Source organism: Mycteria americana, chromosome 12 (genome assembly GCF_035582795.1).
Source record: "Mycteria americana isolate JAX WOST 10 ecotype Jacksonville Zoo and Gardens chromosome 12, USCA_MyAme_1.0, whole genome shotgun sequence".
NCBI lineage: Eukaryota > Metazoa > Chordata > Aves > Ciconiiformes > Ciconiidae > Mycteria > Mycteria americana.
Window position 1 is genome coordinate 19640642 of NC_134376.1, and position 20646 is coordinate 19661287.

General features: G+C 50.6%; 2 protein-coding genes across 4 annotated transcripts; both read left to right on the forward strand.

Moving 5' to 3' along the window:
* Nucleotides 1–399: 399 nt before the first annotated feature.
* Nucleotides 400–9026, forward strand: AMDHD2 (amidohydrolase domain containing 2). Of its 3 annotated transcripts, none has more exons than XM_075515459.1 (12): nt 400–882; nt 1374–1550; nt 2193–2390; nt 2763–2817; nt 3254–3466; nt 4605–4693; nt 5041–5185; nt 5456–5563; nt 6289–6357; nt 6805–6906; nt 7314–7364; nt 7523–9026. In XM_075515459.1, exons 2-12 carry the CDS (start codon nt 1374–1376, stop codon nt 7672–7674), a joined length of 1359 nt encoding a protein of 452 aa, XP_075371574.1. In that variant the 5' UTR covers nt 400–882; the 3' UTR covers nt 7675–9026. The 3 variants fall into 3 exon arrangements, with proteins under 3 accessions (XP_075371574.1, XP_075371575.1, XP_075371576.1); XM_075515460.1 differs by having other exon boundaries at nt 406–882; nt 1414–1550; nt 2251–2390; XM_075515461.1 differs by having other exon boundaries at nt 408–882; nt 1414–1550; nt 2251–2390; nt 7314–7666.
* Nucleotides 9027–9099: 73 nt separating this feature from the next.
* On the forward strand, nt 9100–20074 carry C12H8orf33 (chromosome 12 C8orf33 homolog). Its single transcript, XM_075514675.1, has 10 exons — nt 9100–9331; nt 9453–9608; nt 9737–10065; nt 10913–11003; nt 12906–13043; nt 13232–13950; nt 15477–15567; nt 15679–15825; nt 15963–16873; nt 17144–20074. Exons 1-9 carry the CDS (start codon nt 9100–9102, stop codon nt 16157–16159), a joined length of 2100 nt encoding a protein of 699 aa, XP_075370790.1. The 3' UTR covers nt 16160–16873; nt 17144–20074.
* Nucleotides 20075–20646: the final 572 nt, after the last annotated feature.

A 20646-nucleotide genomic window follows, 5' to 3' on the forward strand; every position in this document is an offset into this window, starting at 1 on the left:
CACCCTCCCTGGCTCTCGGGCGAGAGCAGGCATCTCTCTACTGCATTGTCCCCACAGCCACCTCTGACGCCGTGTCGGTGACGATGCCAGGCCACAGGCCCGGCGGCCCGTGTGGGCCGGCAGGAGACCGCAGGCCCGAGGGGCAGCCAGGGCCAAGGACTGCTGTGGAAGGGAGCTCCTCCACCGCCGGGTCTCCTTCACCACCGGCTTGCGAAGCCAGGTCGTGGCGGCGGGGCCTGTCCGCTCCCCTCAGCCCGACACCCGGCCCTGCGGAGCCGCCAACCTCCTCAAGATGGCGGCGCCCTCCCCATGATGGCGGCTCCTGGGGGGTGGTCACGTGCGGCGGGGCGGGGAGGGAATCCCGGCGCGTCAGCTGAGCGGGCGCACGTGACTGGGAAGCAGCGGCGCTGCGGGTAAGGCCGGCGTTCGCTCCGCGCCCCGCCCCGCCCCGGCCCCGGCCCCGCCCCCGGGTGTCCCGGTCCCTGCCGTGCCCCGCGGAGGCGGGAGCTGCACCGGGCCCGGCCCTGACCGGGTCCCGCGGCGGGCCCTGGCCGCACAGGCCGGCGGGGCCTTTTCCTCACGGCGTCGGCCCGGAGCCCCGGGGAGAGGCGGGGGCCTACCCCCCGCCTGCCCCTGGGGCGGTGCTCCGGCCCCTCCGCCCCTCACCGGCTCCCTGTTCCCGCGGCAGCGGCTCGCACCGGAGCCGTGGCCTTGCCCCGCCCGGGCGCCTCCGCCACCCCCGGTCCCCGCCCCGTGCCCCTGACGCCGGTCACCGGGGGGGTCCCCCGTCGGGTCCACGATGCCGTCCAACAAATCCGTCTCGGACGCGCCTATCGTCCAGTTCACCAACTGCCGCATCCTGAGGAGCCACCAGCTCCAGAGGTGAGGGCTGCCGGGGTACTGGGGTTGCTGGGGGGTACCGAGGGGTGCCGGGGCTCACGGCGGGGCTGCAGAGCTGACCTGGAACCCGGGGCGCTGGAGGGGCCGTCCCCAGGTCCCCCGGCGCATCAGCTGTTGGCTCTTGTCCACTGCGCTCCCTCCGCCTGGTTTCTGAAGGAGACGAGGTGTGCGCGTTGTGCAGCCTCTCTCTGCTCCCCTCGTCTTTTGTTTTGCCTCTTCTGCCAGCCCCTGGGCCCCTTGGCCATTGCCACCACGTTTGCCGAGCAGCCTCTGAAAATCCCATTCCCGTGAGGTTTGTAAAGCCAGAGGCCAGGCAGAGAGAGGGCTGCCAGTCGTCTCGCTGCTGGAAGAGCAGCTTTGCCCTAGTAGGCATCAGAGAGCCCATGGCGGAGAGTGCTGGTGGGGTCTGCTCTGCCCGAGGCCACCCCTGTCACTGGGGCCATGGCCACCTGCTCCCGTGTGCTCCACCGCAGATGGCAGAGGACCTTGGTGTGTGTGTAACTGTCCCTTCAGGGAGGACCTGTGGGTGCGAGAGGGGAAGATCCTCAACCCGGAGAAACTCTTCTTTGACGAGAAGGGCTCTGCTGACATCCAGCTGGACTGCAAGGACAGCATCATCGCCCCGGGCTTCATCGACGTCCAGATCAACGGTATGGTGAAGCCACACACAGTCGCAGGGGGTAGGGGGTCCTGAGGTTGTCCATCACTGACCTTCAAAGCCTACTGTGTGCACGCTGCCCATGACCAAGTGTGTTTCAGCTGCTCGAGGGAGATGTGAGTCACCAAACTAATGATAAAGAACAATTTTACCCATGGTTGCTGCTGTCGCATAATTGATCCCCTTTGGCTAGGTGGGGTTTTCAGCCTAGCTTTCCTCTTAACCTCATTTTCATCAACAGTCCCTGCCCCTGCGCTGGCAGGATGCCCACCCTACCCTTTCCAGGATGCAGGGAGGACAGAGCAGGACTTCTTAAGGGAACAAACCTTACCTGCAGTAGCTCTTTCCTGAGGGTCAAGAGAGGCTTGTTCTATGGTAGCTTTGTTGGAAGTTAGATCCCCTCTTCAGTGGGGAATCCTCAGATTTTGCCCTGCATCAAAATAAGAAGTTGCAAAAAGCTGGGATGCTGTGGGGAAAAGCACTTAAGCCAGATGGTGTTGGTTGGATTTGTACTCGTGGAGCCTTGCGAATGTAGGACAGGAGAAGTGCTGGTGGAGCCCTTTGCTTCTGGTCGGTGCTGTACAAACAGAGTGACTCATTCCAATCATGCAAAATGTTTCTCCGGCATTTTCAGGTGGGAGAACGTCCACTGGGGAGGCTGCAGCTTCATCTCTGTTTTGTTCACGGTGCAGGAGGCTTTGGGGTGGACTTCTCCCTGGCTACAGATGACTTCAAATCAGGGATTGACCTGGTCAGTCAGAAGATCCTCTCCCATGGAGTGACCTCCTTCTGTCCCACCCTGGTGACCTCTCCTCCATCTGTGTACCACCAGGTAAGTGGCTTTCTCCCCCTCTCATCCACAGGGTGATAAAGGGCTGAGGTTGGGACCAAGAGGTGAGGGGGCCAAGGCTGGCTCTGCAGAGACTGGGACAACTGCCTTGGTGGAAAAGCCATGGGCATGAAGAGCTGGACTCTACCCCTGGATTTCTTGCCCTTAACCTTTAGACCGCTGAGACAGTGATGTCTCCCAGGCCAGCTTTGCACAATGGGGCTTGCAGCTGGCTTTTTCTTTGCGAGCTGTGTTTGGCTGATCATCCCAAGTGGTCCAGCTACAAAGCTCTCTCCAGGCCTCAAGTTTGGGTTTGTTTTGGCAGGCTGGGGTGCTGTGTCTGGGGTGCTATGTCTGACAAACCCCATTCTCTAGGTTCTCCCTCAGATCAGTATAAGAAATGGTGGAGCCCACGGAGCAGGTATTCTGGGTAAGTGCTTTTGTCCCTCGCTATCCTCTCTGGTGCTACTCTAGGTAGGCGATTATCTTGTTCATTGTTAAGGAGAAAGAAGCTACTGTAGGGACAGCACAAATGGGGGCTGGAGCCTTCTTGATGGAAGGGATGCACAGGTGGCCACAGACTTGCTTTCTCCCTCAACCTGTGCCTGGCCATTGCCATGGTCTCTGCCATCGTATGTGCACCGCTTCAGCCCTTTGGGCCCCACAGGGTAATGGCAGCAGGGTGGCTTGGCTTGGCCAGTTGCCAGCACCGGATCTTTCGCTGTGCTGAGCTCAGCGTCACCTGAGCCATGTGTTTTGCTGAGGGAGAATGGCAAGAGCTTGACTGGACCAGGGTAGGCACAGCAGGTTTCTTGGTCCTTGGTGGGGAGAGGAAGGGTCATGGCTTTGTGTTCCTTTTTGGGCAGGGGCCCATCTGGAAGGACCGTTCATCAGCCAGGAGAAGAAAGGGGCACACCCGGAGCACTGCCTCCGCACCTTCGAGGCAGGTGCCTTCCAGGACCTGCTTGCCACCTACGGGTCCCTGGACTGTGTCCGGATAGTCACCCTGGCCCCAGAGATGAAGAGGAGCAGTGAGGTGATCCGGGAACTCACCAAGCGGGGCATCTGTGTCTCGCTCGGTAAGGGCTGGGGAGGAGGAGGCTTAGGGAGGCTTAGGCCTGTGCCACACGGGCCAGGCAGCCCCTCTCTTGGGGCTGTAGCATCTCTAATGGTGTCTCAGTGCACCTGGACGGGGTGGGATTTTCTTTTGCCTGGCCTATATGGAGGTGACAGACCTGTCACAAATGGGGACCTCACTTGATGCTGTGAATCTGTTGCCCTTTGTATGGTAAGGGCCAAACTTCATATTGGTTGAAAAACCCCTGCAGTTTAACACAAGGTAGCATTTGGTGCTGTAGATACACAGGGAAGAATAGCAGTCTTACTTGAATAAAGATGTAATTGAGGGTTGATGATGTGGAACGGTTCAAACTCTGAAGTTCAACTGCTTTAGGCCTTGTTTGACAGGTGAAATAATTTTCCAAAGGTTACTGTTGAGTTTTGATAACTCTGTTTTTCAACCGGAAGTGCTGTAGGAGACCTCTCCCTCCACTGCCTAGCAGGCCACTGACTTAAAACTGGCTGCATTTTTCTTGTCCTCTGTTTCACAAGCTCTTCTTTGCCCCAGATCATTAAAGAAAGCCTTTTTTTTTTTTTTAAAAAAAGGCGGGGGGGAGAGTTATTCAGGATGAAAGTAAACCTTAAGTGAGAAGGGCATTCATACAGCAGAGCATCTCTTATCTCATAGCCACATAAAGTGAAGAACCACAAAAAGGCAAAGTTTGCCAACAGAGCATTAGAGCTGCTGTCTGTGTTGGGGAAAACAGAATTTTCCTTCTGGGTAGTTTTATCCCCATATTATTTCTTGGCAAAGTCCCCACTGTCTCTACTCCCTTGACAGCTCTCTCTAAAGCCTTTAAATATCTGAGGACAGCAGAAAGGCATGTCCTTGGACCTCTAGCCCAGCCTGAAGGCAACTCTCTGGGAGCAAGGCAGCATTTGTGATGGTTGTGATGTGAACAGTGAACGTGTTCACGTGAAACACCCACTGCCAGAGTCCCCCATGGTCATGGCCAGACACCTCTGTGCCGAGGATGGCACCTCAGACCTCAGCCCAGGGTGGGGCATCACAGTAGAGTCTTAGTGACAGAGCATCTTCACTCCTGTAGGGAAATAGAGAGATGGGCAGAAAAATCATGTGTTGGTCTTTGTTCCCAGGTCACTCAGTGGCTAATCTCTCCCAGGCTGAGGAGGCTGTGCAGCATGGTGCTACCTTCATCACTCACCTCTTCAATGCCATGTTGCCGGTGAGCAGCCGAGGGCACTTGCCCTGTGCTTGTATTGCTTTTGGTGTTTTCTCTCCTGCTCCCCACAGATGCCTCTTCTCCCCAGCTTGTTTCATAACAGGCCTTGCAATGAGGTTTCAGCACTGAACCTCTGGCTTCCTGTTTCTACTGCCTGATCTAAAAGAGAGTCAAGGCTATAGCAGACTCTTGAAATTCGAGGAAATGCCCAGATTTGTCCGGTAAAGGATGGAGCACCCAGCTGCCAGGCACTGTTTGATAGAGATGGCAGCTGCATCCCCTGATGGGAACGGTCTCAGCCCACAAGTCCTGGTGATGCTCCACAGCTTGTCCTCTCTCCCTTCGGGCAGTTCCACCATCGTGACCCTGGGATCGTGGGGCTGCTGACAAGTGACAAGATTCCTGCTGGGCGGAGAGTCTTCTATGGCATGATCTCTGATGGCATCCACACCAACCCCGCCGCCCTGCGAATTGCCCACCGAGCCCACCCCAAAGGTGAGCCATGCCAGGCCCACGCAGTGTCACCAGCCATCCCGAGTGCTGTGCTATCTCCCACAAAACACTCACGCAAGTGCTGTGGTGTGCTGCCCTCGCTGCCTGAAAGAGGTCACAGCCATGTGTGCTGATCCACCAGCCTCTTGCTTCAGTCGGATGTGGCTAGAGGTGCTTTGGCCCCTCTCTGGGAGGACCAGCATGGCGCAGTGCTCAGAGCTGCAGCAAGGTCAGCTGCAAAGCTAATGCAGCCTCTTTCTTTGCGTTCCTCAGGCCTGGTGCTGGTGACAGATGCGATCGCTGGCATGGGGCTGGCACCAGGTCGGCACACGTTGGGTCAGCAGGTGGTAGAGATCGATGGGCTGAACACCTATATTGCAGGTAAGTGCCAGCCTGCAAAAGAGCTGGGGCAGCACTGCCACTCGTGTCTGTTCCTGGAGAGCTCAGCATGCCTTGCAGTGCTCGTTGGTTGTGCCATCCGCTTGGGTTTTGGTGCCTGATCATTTAATGGCTCTGCAGTGACTTGGCCCTGGGGAGAATGAGGCACCTCGTGAAGAGGGGGGTTGCCCTGTCTTGGTGGAGTGAGGAGGAATCTGTCAATTTTTAGCTGTCCGCAACACCTTTGAACAACTTGTTGCCCAATGTCATGGATGCTAGAGGTTCCAGTGGGGACAGAAAGGACAGAGAAATCCCACAGATACTTAGTGTCCCTTGTCTTTACTATAACACCACCACTTCTTGCTAACAGATTTCCCTAAACTGCAAGCAGTTGGAGACTGGGAAGGTATTTCAGAGAAGGATCACTCCTTTCTCAGTTCCCTTCCTCTGTCTCTGGCAGCAGGTGCCTGCATTGTGACCTAGAGTTTCACCCAATCCAGCTGGTCTTATGGTGGAGCTGCAGGGTGACATCCTGGTACCTCTCCCTGTGCTGCCAGCACAGGCTCTCTCTCGTGTCACTCGGCAGCCATGGCTGCAGGCCCTTCAACTCACTCTTTGTGTGACCCAGGATTTCTACCCCTTCTGGTCACACTATGCTTTCCCACCACCCTGGTTCTCCTTGCTATGAGTTGTAGGACCTGCTCAGTGCCATCCTGTTCCTCTCCCAGGCACAAAGACCCTGAGTGGTAGTGTGGCAACCATGGACACGTGCGTGCGACACTTCCAAGAAGCCACAGGTAAGTGAGCCTTGTCCACAAGCTGTTGCTCCCTAAGTTGACTCGGGAAGAGGTCTCACTCTTGCCAGCTGTGTCCACTCCACCAGGGAACATTCCCTCTCGCCTGAGACAATGAGAAGGGCTGGGATCAGCGGCACCGGCCTCAGATGAGCACCTTTTTGAGGGGAGGTTTCCTTTTAACCCATAGCACTAATGGGAGGTGAACTCTCCTGCTCCTTTCTCATAAAGGTGAATTATTTTCCCCTCCCCATACCCTAGGCGTTCAGTTCTCCTCTTCCCTCTGTCTCCCTTAGGGATGTTTCCCCTCCCCAGCTCCATACAGCTGTGGCGAGGGTGTTCTAGCTCGGGTCTCTGCCAGGCTGACAGTTGCCTTAGCCAGGGGGTTTTGGGCTGCTCTGGCAAATGGGGCTGTTTGCTGCCCTAACGCCTCCCTCTTCTCTGTCCAAGGGTGCTCGGTAGAGACCGCGTTGGAGGCAGCGTCTCTGCATCCCGCCCAGCTCCTGGGGATTGAACACAAAAAGGGGACACTAAATTATGACTCCGATGCAGGTACTGGTATGGGGACAGCAGGTACTGGTATGGGGACAACAGTGTGAGGGCTCCCGGGTGCTGGAGCAAAGCAGGGGCTGCTGCGAACGCATCTTCATCCCCTGCTTCAGTGGGAGCTGCAGGGAGACTCACTCTGCCTGGGATTTGCTCTGGGCTTTTGCTCCAGGCTTTTGCTCCTGTGGTTTTTCCCTTGGATACTGGTGGTGTTCATGAGCCCTTTGGAGAGACCCCCACACCTCAGCCAAGCATGGAGCAGAGCTGCCATAGCAAGGATGGCACCGCACTGCTGTCCTGCTGCCGTGTCTGGGTCAGGAGAAGCTCTTTCCCACGGAGCCCAGCTCCTCCCAGCCAGCTTCAGCTGCTCCATTTATCCGACGGCTGCTTCCTTTCTCTCTTGTCCGATGCAGATTTCCTGATGCTGAATGACGGTCTGTATGTGCAAGCCACGTACATCGCGGGTGAGGAAGTCTGGAGACAGGATGCGTTAGGCATGTGACACTGGGCTGTCCTGGTGCCCTCCGAGGCTCCCTGGCACTGTGGTTAGCAGCTTTGGTAACCACCCCACTTCTCTTTTTTTTTTTTTTTTTCCCAATTCCTTCCTGCAACTCCCTTAAAGGAGCCTCATACCAAAGAGCTGCGTTTTCCAGCGCAACCGCTGCTTCCAGTTACAGCCATGCCTGCAACAAATTTGTTGGTGCTCAGTTCATGGAGTGGGGAAAGCAGGCAGATCTGTGTTGGGGGGGATTGTTAGTCCCCAGAGTGACCTGAAGGACTGCACAGCTGTCCTGCATGGAGTCCCCAGACAGAGGTGCTCCTGGTGCCGTCTTACAGCAGTGTGAAGCTGTCCCAGCCTTTGCACTGTTTTATACAGCACACACTAACCTGTCCCATGCCTGAGGCAGGCTCAAGCCATTTCCATTCTTCTGCCTGCTGTTTGCCTCGGTCCCGGGCAGCCGTGGCTGGTTAGACATCAGCTTCCACCAGCTCAGCTCGCAGCTCTTCATGTTAAAAGGTTCCTGTTGTGTCAGCAGAAGTTGAGGATCACGTTCTGATCCCTCGGCAGTCCCTCTGTCGTGTGTCCTCCGGAGCAAGGCTGTCACAGCTCGCTGACTCGGTGCCATTGTGAGGCTGTGAATCCATGTGGGCTGAATCCTCAGGGCAGAGATCAAACCCAGGAAAAATGAGGCATTGCTGGTCCTTTGTGCCTTTTCCCTGCATGGGCATTGAGTCCACAGCACGTGGTTTCAGCTGGAGACATGGACAGCATCCTGCCACAGAAAGCAATGTTCCTCTTAACCCTTTGCTCTGGCTAGATGGGTTCTGCAGGCTCTGTGCCAGCCATACCTAGTAGAGCCTTTGCATCATGTGATGGGTTTGTGCGTTCCTCAGGCCACAGACAGGAAGCTTTTGCTTTAGGGGATGCATCCAGACTGGTAGTGACGGGCTCACAAGCCCTCAGTCCAGCTCTGCAGTGGGATTCTGGCCTTTCGAGACAGTTGCTGATAGCTCATTATTCCCGTGCTCATTATTATCTGCTCCAATACTTGACCGTCAGCTCTTTTCCTGACACTTGGACACTTCTATGCGAAGACTGATGCTGATTTCGAACCTACCACAGTCAGAAAAGCCTTGTGATAAGTCTTAGACAACCTCTGACAAGCAGGTTTTGTAGTGAGGGGAGAGCTTAGACAAGGGCTGAGTCTTAGCAAGGGTGGAGGGTGCAAGGCAAGACAAAAGTTTGGTCGGGATTGGCAGAAGTGTGCCGATTTTTCCAGTACCTTTTTATAACCTTTAACAGCAACATTTGGAAGTGCTTTCCTAGCACTTTAGAGCCCTGCTGGAATAACTTGCAGCCTTGGAGAATTTCTAACATCGACTGCCACTGTCAGCAGAAACTATAACCTCCACGATTTGAAGCATTTGAAAGAGACATCAAATACTGTGCTGTGAAATGTGACGTGCTACAGCATTACAAATCTCCGTGGGGGCACTTTTCACTGCTGTTGAAAAAAATCCAAGGGAAAAAAAGGCATATGAAACAAGGTGTCTAACTTTTTTTTTTTTTTTACAAAATTAAATAATCAAAAGGAATTCTAAAACAGAAATGGAATTAGACAATACCTGTGTATGTATGTTACCCTTTTTTGTCTGCTGAAAATATGCTGTACCCTACCCGTGGTGTTATACGGTGGCATGGCGCGTATCAGGCTGGGGTGCGAGCTGCCAGTGGCCCTCGGGCCTCTGCGTCTTGGTGGGGACAACGCTGATGTGGGCGCTCCTGAAGGTGCCGTGGGATTTCGTCCCATGGAGGGATGCCGCAGCCGGACAGCCAACGTCCCGGCGGTGGAAATGTGGCCCAGCAGCTCCCTGTGGGGATCTGGGGAGAGGGAGGCGAGCTTGTGGGGGGGAAAAATGCACGGCCAAGGTGGGAGCTCGGCTCCTCTGATCCGCCTCCCGCCAAGGCGTCCCCAACCTTGGCTCGCCCGGCTTCGGGGAAAGCTTTGTGCCTCGGCACCCCGGGCCTCCACCCGGCCCTCCCTGCGCAGGCCCCGGGGAGGGCAGGCACTGGAGGGCCGGGCAGGCCGTCGGGGAGGACGGTGCCGGTGCCGGTGCCGGTGCCGGTGGCCTCCCCGGGCCTGCCCCTGCTGTTGCCCCGGGCCGAGCGGAGGCGACCACCCCGGTGGCGGCGGTGGCCCATGGCGGTCTGTGACGAGCCCCTCGCCCCCAACAGGCAGCGCGGCCTTTTCCCGTCCCTCCCCGGCGGGTCCGTGCTGGGTGCCGGGGCCCCGAGGGGCGAGGCGGACCCGGGCAGGCCCTGCTCTCCCCTCAGCGCGGCGGGCGGAACGGAGGCGCGGGACGCGGGGTGCGGCCGGAGGGGCGGCGGGCGGACCGCGGCGGTGCACCTTTGGGCGGTGCACGGCGGCCGGGCCCTTCGCGCTTTCGCCACCCGGGCCTCGGAAGTTGCCCCAGGCCCGGCCCCAGCGGCCGAGGGGCGGCGGGCAGGCCCCGGGCCCCAGTCGCTTGTGCCGTCGCCGGTCCGGCCCGGGCGGAGCTGGAGCCCCAGAGGCCAGACGCTGTTCCGTGACCGGAGGTGGGCGGCGGCAAGAGGGGCCCGGTTTCCTCTCTGTGGCGGCGCGGAGACTGCCCAGTATGGAGCGGGTAAGAGCTTTGCTCGGCTCCTCTCTGACTCTCGCTTCTGTTCTGAGGCACCCTCTTCTCCACCGGCCCGTGGCCGAGGCACCTTTCTCCAGGTCCAGGCTCTTCTCCAGCCCGCACCAGCCCCTAGCTCCCGGAGCTTTTCTTTAAAGGAGTTCCCTAGGACTTGTGCCTACCTTTCCCAGTTCCTCATCACCTTGTTATTCTGCTAAGGCAAGATTTTTTTCACTTCCTAATGCATTGTAACGCCTGTCTTGTTCACAGGCAGACTTCTAAGCCTTACTTTCCAGCTGCTTAGCAGGGGGCATGCAGAGTAAAAATACAGCAAAGGTACTCTTAAAGACTTGTGTTTAGTATAAAGATAAATCCTGTGTATTGCCAGAGCTGTGCTGGAGGGAAATTTCCTGCTGTGGAGACATATTATGCCATAGAATAAGCTTCAGGAAAAATGAGAAATCTTCCATTTGGGGCCTTTAAAAAGGGAGGAGGAGAAAAAAGAAAGAAAATAATCTGTGGGAAGTCTTGGCTTGCCAGGAGTGGGTGGCTTGCTGCTAGTAAGAGTTCATTGTCTCTGATTTTTGTAGTGAAGGGGGTTCATTTGGTGCCCTCCAAATAGGGAATATTGCAGGGCCTGTGTCCCACCCTGTGCTGTGTTGATTTATGGTATAAATTCAGCTGTTACACAACACACCCCAAGTGTAAAGCCAGAAAAGGGGTTTATGACCCACTAGTTTGATCTCCCACGTAAGAGGGGAGAGGACTTCAGAAAACTCAGTTTTGGAATCAGTTTTGCAGGTGAGAGATTTGTGCTTCTTTTGAATATTGTGCTTTCCCCCATCCCGTGTCCAAGGCTCCCCAGGGCACGTTCCAAGATGAGCTGGAGTGGTGCATTTCACAGCTGGAGGCAAATCTCCTTTGCCTCAACCCAACCCCAAAGCAAGGTATGTTGTCTCTCTCACAGTCTGCAGCCGTATTCCAACCTTAGTTCTGATTTAGCAGACCTGGATGTTTTTCTGTTTCTTCTCTCCCATCTGTTTCCTAGTCTTATATTATATGGGATTTGTTCTAAATACAAAACAAGATAAAGTATTGAACTTTACGAATTATCTGTCTGGAAGCAGCTTTATCTTTCATTCCTGTGACGCTCATTCTCCCTGTTTTCTTGTATTCTTTCTCATGTTCTCATTTTCCCATCTAATGGCTTGTTGTTTGGTTCTGCTACAGCTCTGCTTTTGTTTTCCAGTCTTAAGGAAATACTGTGTCCATGTGTCTGGCCCTTAAATGCCAGTAGGTTTATTTTTGTGAAGCCTGTTCCTCATTGTTCTTGTTCCAAGGAGAAATTACACAAAAGATGAAGTCCTATAAAATACTTTTCAGAAGATCACAGTTTGATCTAGTCAGTCCAACTTGTAAATATATGAAGACATATGTCCTGCTCCTACTGATGGCTAGTACTTAACATTTAGGGGAGGGGTGTGGCTACCCTTTGTAAGATGCCTAGATGAGTGTTTGCTGGTGCACCTGAGGTTGTAGCAGTGATTCATATTTGCCCACACACTATACGTGAGCATCAGACCATTTTGTTACACCCAGTACCTAGTGTCCAGCAGCAGCAGGGGAAGGCTGCTCCTGGAGGGGAGGCAGGAGTTGAGCACAGTGACAAGGCAAGCAGAGGCAATGACTTGGCCAGAAAAGGGCCCATTTGCACAGTACCTGACCCAGGAGAGCAAAGCAGTACTGCTGATGGTAACCAGGCTCTGCCTGGAGTCCAGATCGCCAGAGAAGTCTGCAGTGATGAGGCAGATCCAAGCTTTAGCCAGGAATTCAAGGTCTGGATCAGTGAGGTACCTGGCTGCAGCAGTGCTATGCATGAGATCCTCAGCTTAAAGTGAGTCCCAAGTGAGGGAGGGGAAAGGTTCCCCTGAAGCTTTTTCTAGCTCTTTCTTTGTAACAGCTCTTATTAGCAAGCAGCCCTTGAATGCAGCCAGCTAAACTCCTTGAAGTAGGGGGAAATGTGTGCTCAGGACCCTGATACCCAGGTGCTATGAAGATACAACCCACTCTTGCAGGTGGCTATAGCCCCACTGTGGCATTTCTGCCTCACACTTGCACGCCGTTACTCTGTTCCTAGCATGGGACTCTCAGTGTTGGATCTGCAAGTTACACCTCATTTGGAGAGTCCCAGAGAGATGCACTGCAGCCAAGAGAGATGGGTGTGTGCCCATTCCAAAGTACTAGTCTAGTACATCAAGCTTTTTTGTGGCTTGAAATGTGTGAGACAAATACTAGATTATGCATATCTGGAGCTCCCAAACTGAGGGCTCTGAGGACCGCTGTCACAGAACAACAGCTACGCTTTTTAGAGAATTTGCTCTGACACAAAGAATTGGGATTACTGTTGTGGTCAGGCTGGTTTGCATGAGAGTCAAGCAAGAGTCCTGCTTTTCAGGGTGTGTTCACTACTCAGATTTTTTCCAGTTTTCCAGAGAAGAGACACCGAGCTAGGCTCTTGGATTTGTCAGTTGCTTTGGGGGAAGGGTTGTTAAGCCCTGTGTAGCTTCCGTGCCATTAGTAGTGCACTTACTGCAGTTATAAGATGCTTACCATATATAATAAGCAGTTAAGTTCTATTTTTTTTTTCCTTTAAAAACATTTCACAGTATTTCAGCTTCTAGAAGCACTTGGAGTTTCCTTTCAATCGAATGCCAGTCATGAATTAGTCAGAGGTGGTATGAGCACAGAACACGTTCGGAGGAGACCCAGTCATCAGCATCCCACAGTATGGTTTGTAAGGCCCCCCATAACCTGTTTCTTGTCTCTCTTGGTCTTTTTCTTGAGTGCAGCAGAGGAGACACAGCACATTCTCAAGGTCCTGCGCTCCCATGAGACTCCTTTTGTGAAGAAGCGACAAGTGATGAACCATGTGTTTGGGGATTATCATCTCAACATGGCTGAGGATCAGATGAGCATGGAGAAAGCAGGTGAGCTTGAACTGTCCGTTCAGGGGATAGTGATAATTTGGTTCTTTTCTGTAGATGTCTTATGTTGCAGCTTTTGATTGGATCACCTCTCTGTGGCAGTGCCTTGCAGAGGGAGTTGCAGTAGCAGTGGCATGCCCATAGTAGGAAACTGGCATATTGATAGAAACTTTATTCTTTATCTTTTCTAGACGTGAAACCTGGTGATGTGGAAGCGCAGCAAAGCAATGAGCAGGCTTCAGATGGTGTGGTGTACGGGAAACAATCTGACCAAATCTCTGAGGCAAAGCCAGAGTGGTTCATGTCATCTGACGACAGCTTCCGATTTGATTTTACACTTTCTGAGATAGACCCAGAAGCAACTGGCACATCTTTGGAAGCAGTCGCTGGTGTCAGTGGTGCTGAGCAGATACAAACCAATGTAAGAGCCACCGCACAGGAGAACTGGAATGGAGCCTTGAGTTTTGCTGCCTCTGGACAAGAACCCAAGTTTGCTGTCAACTTTGCCATCCCAGATGAAGACTGTCCTCTGGTTCCAGCAAGTCAACATGTAGAACGTACAGCAGATCATGAAGTGCTGGGTAATTCACTGCCTACTGAATCAGCAGGTATGCTGCAGATTTCAGCCTTGCAGAAGCCTGAGTTGACTCAAACTGCAGGCAGCGCGCCCAAAGAGCATAGAAGCTGTGTCACGTTAAAGATCCCCCAACCAGAGACTGCTCCTGGAGGTGAGACAGTGATTGCGAAATCAACAGCAGATGGAGCTGCCCAAAAGAAGAAAAAGAAGAAGAAACAAAAAACATCTGTCAGTAAAAAGGAGATAGAAGAAACTGAGGTCAACAGGAAAGCAAAGGCAGAAGCTAATGGATGTCAGAATAAAAATACTTCCCACCAGGACGAGACCTCTCAGGTATTTATTGATGGGATCCCATAATTTATAAACCCTTGAGCAAAAGAGAAACTTTATCTCTTTGTGTAGTTTAACAGTTAGCATACTGGCTTGAGATGAAAGCTGAAAGACCAAGATCGCTGCTTATATCTTAACAGCAGTTGTTTTCTTTCTCTGCTAGACAGTTGAGGAACCTAACTAGCGGAAAGGAAGTTAATGGTCCTTCATTGTCTGCTTCAGACTTGTGCTGAAACATTTCATGTTTAGACTTGTGATGGCTAATCCTGGGAACCTGGGTGCCACGTTTTCTTAAAAAAATGAAAATAAGAAATACAGGTAACTGTCCTCAGTCAGTGCAAAGCTGGTATCTGTGTGTGCTGAACCAGGCACGGTACCTCTGACTTGCATGTTACCGGGTAGGATGAATTGCGTACATAACGCAAATAGCAGCTCTGCACCTCAGCTTTGCCACCTGGTGTAGCTAAGGCTGTGGCAGGGTCTGCTGCAAAGCTTCAGAGTGCTTCCAAGAAGGTTCCCATTGTAAGGCATGGCACAGAAATCAACTGAAGTTGCAGGTTACGTGTAAACACGCCATTAAGGCACCCCCTGAGGTTTTCTAATGCTCTGCTAAGGTCCAGGTCTTCATTTTATTTTTCTTTTCAGCACTGGTGTAGTTATTATTAACAAACAATGCCAGCTGAGCAATACTGAAATACAAAATTACAAAAAAAAACCCTGCTTTCATTAATATTCTACACTGAAGTTGCACTGAGTGTTCACCTGCCTCTTGAAGCATTCCATCGAAAGTGCTGCTTCACCAACAACCCTGACAATAAATGCTGCTGAGTACCAGAAAGGTAGAAAGATTTGAAGGTGATGGAAAGCCCTTCCAGTCCATTGGAAGGAGGCTGTTGTAAGGAAAAGAAGGAAACGGCATGAGGGCTTTTGTGTTTACATGTACATAACAGTTAAGAATTGCTTCAGCCCCAGGATGCAGCCCTGTTTCTCTCCCACTGCTCAGTTAGCCAGCTGACTTTGCTCGATGGGACTTGGCTTCTTCCATCTTCATGGGCTTCAGCTCCCTTCTCCTCGTGTGTTTCTGGTTGAGCAAGCATGCAGGAGCCAAGACTTCAAGACTTGGCTTCTGATTTTGTCCATTGCTTTTTGATTTTGGGCAGGTTTGGGGGTGGGGATTTTTTTGTTGTTAATGCTTATTCCTCCAATCTGTAAGTTGATTTGACAGCTTCTTTCAGAGGAAAGGCCCTAGACAGCTTTCCAGAAAACGGCATCATCTGAATGGCAGCCAAATATTAAATCCATCAAATAGAGGCAGTGAATTGCAACTAAACATTTGTCCAGTGCTTTAAGTTTATCCAATGAAAAGCACTATAGGGAAAAATGTCATGAAGTCTATAAAGTGATCACTAGAACATGAAATTTGGCATAGTCCTGACTTTATGCAGATACCTTTTTTCCTGTGTAGCAACTGCTGCTTTAATTTTTGGATGATTCATTTCCTCATGCTCACTCTGCTCCATGTTGCATAGCAGTCAGATGACCAGCTGTGGAAGGAGGTGAACTGGTGTGTGGAACAGCTGGAACTTGGCCTGAAGACACAGAAATCCACTCCAAAGCAGGGTAAGCACTGAAGTAAACGAGAGATCTCCCCTGTGGGAAGGGTTGGCAGGCGTGCGGGGGCAGAGACAGTGGGGAGTCAAACTGCATTGTTTCTCCTTTGCACTGCTTCAGCCGAGGAGGCTCTCCGTGCAATCAAGACACTGCGCAATGACAAGGCTCCACTGGTGAAGAAGCGTCAGCTCATGAGAGCTCTGTTTGGTGACTATAGGAAGAAGATGGAGGAGGAGCGGTGCAAAGAGCTGAAACTGATGGAAACAGGTAGGAGAACTTTGCATGCTGGGGAAAGTGAAGAGGAAAGGGCTTCGCTCCTGCCCTCCGTGTTGCTTTGCAGAGGGGGACCTCGCTATATAAGATGACTAAACACCTCTTACTGCTCTTTTTTTCCCCTCTTTAAGCTGTGAAATCTGCCAGGGTCGTGGAAGTGAAGGGAAATATCCGCAACAAGAACTGCCAGTTCATTCGGAAGCGCTCAGGAGCTTGCAGGAAAAGCCAAGGTTCAGAAGAATCCCCTTCAGAGTCACCCAGGACACTTAACACAGGCTCATTCAAATTCACAACTTCCCAAGAAGAGTTTCTATTTAATTTCTTCTAGGAAAGTCTTTTAGACTAAAACCGTAGCTAAAAACTGTGCCAAATCTCCTATAAACTTAACAATGGCGGAAAGATGCTGTGCAGTAGAAAATGTTATGCAAGAATCTCTGTGTATTTCCTAAAGAAAGAATCCTCTTTCAGAGTGCCTTATCTAAAGGTTTAAAACAGATCTGCCTACTACGCATATGACCCCAAGATTCAGTCTACATAGTACTCCTCTGTGTTCACACTGTAGAAAGGCACCTTTGCAAAAAATCAGCACAGAGTCTGGGAGGATCTGTTTTTCTTCCTGTAGAATTGACGTTAACCGAAGAACCTGTCTTTTATACTGGGGGATTTTCCCATTCTCCTATTGCTTTTAAATAGAGCCGACCTTTTATAGCAGGTGAGGCAGCGATGCATACAGAAAGGAGTGGTTTGTAATGAAGATCCAGCTTCTGTGAAGATGAGCACTGTAAGCATACTGGGTAGTTGAATGCTTCCACTGAGTCTGTGTGAATGCAGCTTCTGGTATCCAGAAAGCACTGGGCAATGTGTGTAATCACTGCCATCTAGAGAGTACAAGTTCAGGATCTTGGAGGAAGATAAGTGAGAATCATCCTTGCTCATTCATCTCTTTAACTGACAGGTATAGACTTAGAAGAGAACTGCAAATGCTGATTTAATCTAGCCTAGGGATGTAAGGACAGTTGTTTCCAGACAGGGAAAGATTTCTGTTGCTGAAGTGTTGTGGAACAACACTATACAGTATTTTCTGGATTTCCAGGATTTTGTAATAAACATACAAAAGATGCGTTGTCAAGCATTTAGTGTCTTCATGCCATTTACTAAGATTAAAGAGCATCTTATTCATGGCCTTGGAACTACAGCTGTTTTCTTTCCTAGCTGGTTATGCAGTGTATGTCTGGGAAATAGTTGGTTTTTTTCCTTGTCTTGTTTCAGGTAAGCTAGAGTTGCTAAAATCCTGTGCTGTGGAAAGCTGCAGGAGTATTCTGGGAACTTCTGGCCTGCTCAGAAGGATGCACAATCAGTTCTTAAAAAAAGAAGTTTACTTTATAAGTAGCCCAGTTACAACCACCAGTGACTCAGAGGATAAATCAGCTGCATGCCAAACCTTGGGTGGTGGTAAAATGAACTGTGAGAGCCCAAAGATTCTCTTGCATTCGATGTGTATTCAATTTTTGCTTTCCGAACAGTTGAATGTGTCTCCAGTGTTTCAATACTGCTTCGGCCACTGAACCCACCTCCTGTGTTCATGCAGAAAATCTTCCCCACTCAGCCTAAAAAAGCTGAAGGAACAGAAGTCCTTTAAAAGGAAACATGGTATCAGGTGTCCCTAGGGTGCAGTGCTTTCCTTCCTTTTTATAGTCCAGTCAGTCATTCTGTACGAGAAGTGAGAAATGGGAGTGTAGGCAGATTCCAGGGTGTACTGAGAGCAGCTGAGAGATGGTGGAAAACATTTGCTGGGAAAGACTTCAAAAAACCTGGTGTTGGCTACAAAAAAAATTTATTACTAAGCTCTGTTGCAGTCAGTTGCATCTGTGAGGATATTTTTTGTTTTGTTTTAAATATTTTAAAGAATGCCTGTCTAGGCATAAGGAGAAACTGAACCTGGGTAACATATCTCATGAAGAGAAATATGCAGACTTTTAAGTCTTCTGGAAATCAATAGGTTAAAACTGGAAATTAGTAGGTTAGCAGATTATTGTTCTACTTGCTGAGGAGCACTGCTATTACTTTGACTGTGGAACAACACTATACAGTCTTTTTTGGATTTCCAGGATTTTGTAATAAACTTACAAAAGATGCGTTGTCAAGCATTTAGTGTTTTCATGCTATTTACTAAGATTAAAGAGCATCTTATACACGGCCTTGGAACTACAGCTGTTTTCTTTCCTAGCTGGTTATGCAGTGTATGTCTGGGAAATAGGTGGGTTTTTTTTCCTTGTCTTGTTTCAGGTAAGCTAGAGTTGCTAAAATCCTGTGCTGTGGAAAGCTGCAGGAGTATTCTGGGAAGCATTCTTATATAACTGCCTCATGCTTATATTATTTGTTAGGCATTCACAATTAGAGTAAAGATACCAGTGAGATGGACATTTGGTGTAACCTAATCCAGCCGGTTTATCTCCAAAGAGGGCAGAGAAAAATGCATTCTAATACCTGAGCGGCTCCTGTGGTTTTTCTGAGGTCTTCACATAATGCTGACTTGCAAAGCCAACCCATACTCCTTTCGCAGTGCTTCATTATCGGAGGACTCATAAGGCAAATGTTCATCAATGCGATACTTCATAGCCCTGAGTATCATGCTTGACCTGTGGACTTGAGTGCAAGACCAGAGTTGGCTGGGTCAGTTCCATGAGTCGGCTGTGTGATCTTGGACAAGGCATTTTGCCTTTCTGTGTCAGCTCCCTGTTTTCATAGTGAAGGTGATGCCTCCTGCATTTTTGACAGACATGCCCAAGTTATTTCATTAATGATTGTGTCTTGAAGAGGCAGCTCTGTAGTACTTTGCATCTGAAATTACAGCAGTCTTTACTTCACTCTTAAGCTTTGTAATGTTTGAAACATCTCTGCTGCATTATCATTTGTTCGAAAGGAAACAAGCAATGTTATTAGAAGTTAGGAAATGCTGTCGCTGCTCCATCAGTCTGTTCCCCTTTATAGGAGACACAATGCAGTATTAATGACACTTTTAAAAATGATGTTTCTTCCTTTCTTTAGGATTTCAATGCTGTTTAGTTTTCAGTGACATCTCTTCTTACAGCAGTGTCAGGTTTGGGTCAGGGCTTTGCTCTGCTAGTTACTGTAATACGTGTGGCTGGAGACATGGTCCATGCCCTAAGGCATTAATGATGTACACCAGTGGGGGAGAAAGGAGATGTTCTCACCTGGAGTTCTCTGTTCCAGTGTTCTTGCATTAAGGAAGTGTAGATCAGTTTTGGTAGAAAATTGAGCTAATTTCTGACCTGCCTGTCTCTTTCTGCATCCTCTCCTCAGGTTCATGCCATGCATTTGAGATCAGTGCAGAAGAGGTGACTGGATTTGCGGTACCGTATCTCTTTGGTGACTGCCCACCTAAATGTAGTGCAGCAGTGCCAGGCCCAGGCTTGTAGGCAGCAAACTGCTTACAAGATCTTCCAGTATGGTTGTGACCTCAGGAATGAGTTAAAGACAAGGCAAAGAGGGAGTGTGAAGTACAACAGTGCCTCTAGAGCAAAACTTGCTTAATAGCATTGGTCTTGAAAAAGTAAAAGCTGAGGATCAACTTCTGAAGTGAGTAATGGGATGAAGGAACGCTATAATTTTTCTCAGACCATTCACTATAGCAAAGCAGAGGAAAGGTCTTACTTTTTGGAACGAAGTGAAGAATTTTAGAGTTGTTTCTGTGCAGGGTGAGCCCAAGAATGTTTCCACACAGAGGCAGCAGAAATCTGGGTGTGATCTCTGCTCCTTTTAGGCTTGGCACCCTCATCTGTAAAAAGATCCCCCTAGCAAAGGTTAGGAAACGCAATCCCATTCCAGACAGACCCTGCCTCTGGGGGGGGAGAGAGCAGCCGATGGCCAGCCTCCCCCCTTGCAGGCTGGCCTTGTCCTGGTGGGTGCTCGTCCCTCCTTACATTTTGGCTGTTAACCTGGACGCTGGGCACTAATTGGTAAGTTCTTCCAATCCCTTCCCTTGGGCTTGGTCAGTGGAAATGCATTTATTGGTCCCTGGGCTGCCCATCTTCTGCTTTGAGTAATCGGGGGGCAGAGTCACTGAGGAACAGCCTACAAAGGATCTCCAAGGGATCCCTGCAAAGTTCAACTGAAATTATCTCCTGAGTCCCAGCAGCCGCTTCTACGAGGACTCCCTCTCCCAAGACCAGCAAAGACAGAAGGAAGCCAACAAATTTGTCGTACTGAATCTGTAACTCAGGTGACTAATATTCTCTTCTGCCACTTAAATTTTTTTGAAGAGTGCTGAGGGTAGACTGTGGGCTCGGCATCTAATGACCCCTAAAGGATAAAATATTCTATTATCTTCCTTCGGGGAGGAAAACCCCGATCCTAACTTATCTTTTCTTTGAATTAGAAAGAAGAAAAGCTTACCACTTCAAGCAAGACGACAATTTGGACACTGTAACAGAAGAAAAGTTACTTGAAGAGTAATAAGCATTGAACCTGCAGTTCCTTAATAAAAAAAGAGAAATGCTGCTATTTTAAGATCACAGGGAGCTGTGACAGATGATCTTGTATCTTTCTGCTGAAGTTATTTTACTCTAAGGACGAAGTTGTTTTATTTTCTTTGCTTAAAATTTTTTGCTGCTCACTGTTTGTGCTTCTTTCATATTTAGAACTGCAGGAAGGTTTGTAAGCCACACTGCTTTAGAAAATTGAACTTTGACATCAGCTACCACAGTGCTTTGATTACTGGCAACAGTCCTTCCCGTGGATGCTGACAGCTGGGAAGCACTGACCACCTACTGTATTTGGCCCATCTGTCTTCTT

What these genes read in the sequence shown, in the direction of transcription:
- C12H8orf33 (XM_075514675.1), top strand. Translation starts at nt 9,100, where the DNA reads ATGGCGCGTATCAGGCTGGGGTGCGAGCTGCCAGTGGCCCTCGGGCCT. An exon ending in GGGAAAAATGCACGGCCAAG is followed by an intron (nt 9,332 to 9,452) that starts GTGGGAGCTCGG and finishes CTCCCTGCGCAG; the next exon opens with GCCCCGGGGAGGGCAGGCAC. An exon ending in CAACCCAACCCCAAAGCAAG is followed by an intron (nt 11,004 to 12,905) that starts GTATGTTGTCTC and finishes TCTTGAGTGCAG; the next exon opens with CAGAGGAGACACAGCACATT.
- AMDHD2 (XM_075515459.1), top strand. Translation starts at nt 1,374, where the DNA reads ATGGCAGAGGACCTTGGTGTGTGTGTAACTGTCCCTTCAGGGAGGACC. An exon ending in CATCGACGTCCAGATCAACG is followed by an intron (nt 1,551 to 2,192) that starts GTATGGTGAAGC and finishes CGGCATTTTCAG; the next exon opens with GTGGGAGAACGTCCACTGGG. An exon ending in GCTGAACACCTATATTGCAG is followed by an intron (nt 5,564 to 6,288) that starts GTAAGTGCCAGC and finishes TTCCTCTCCCAG; the next exon opens with GCACAAAGACCCTGAGTGGT.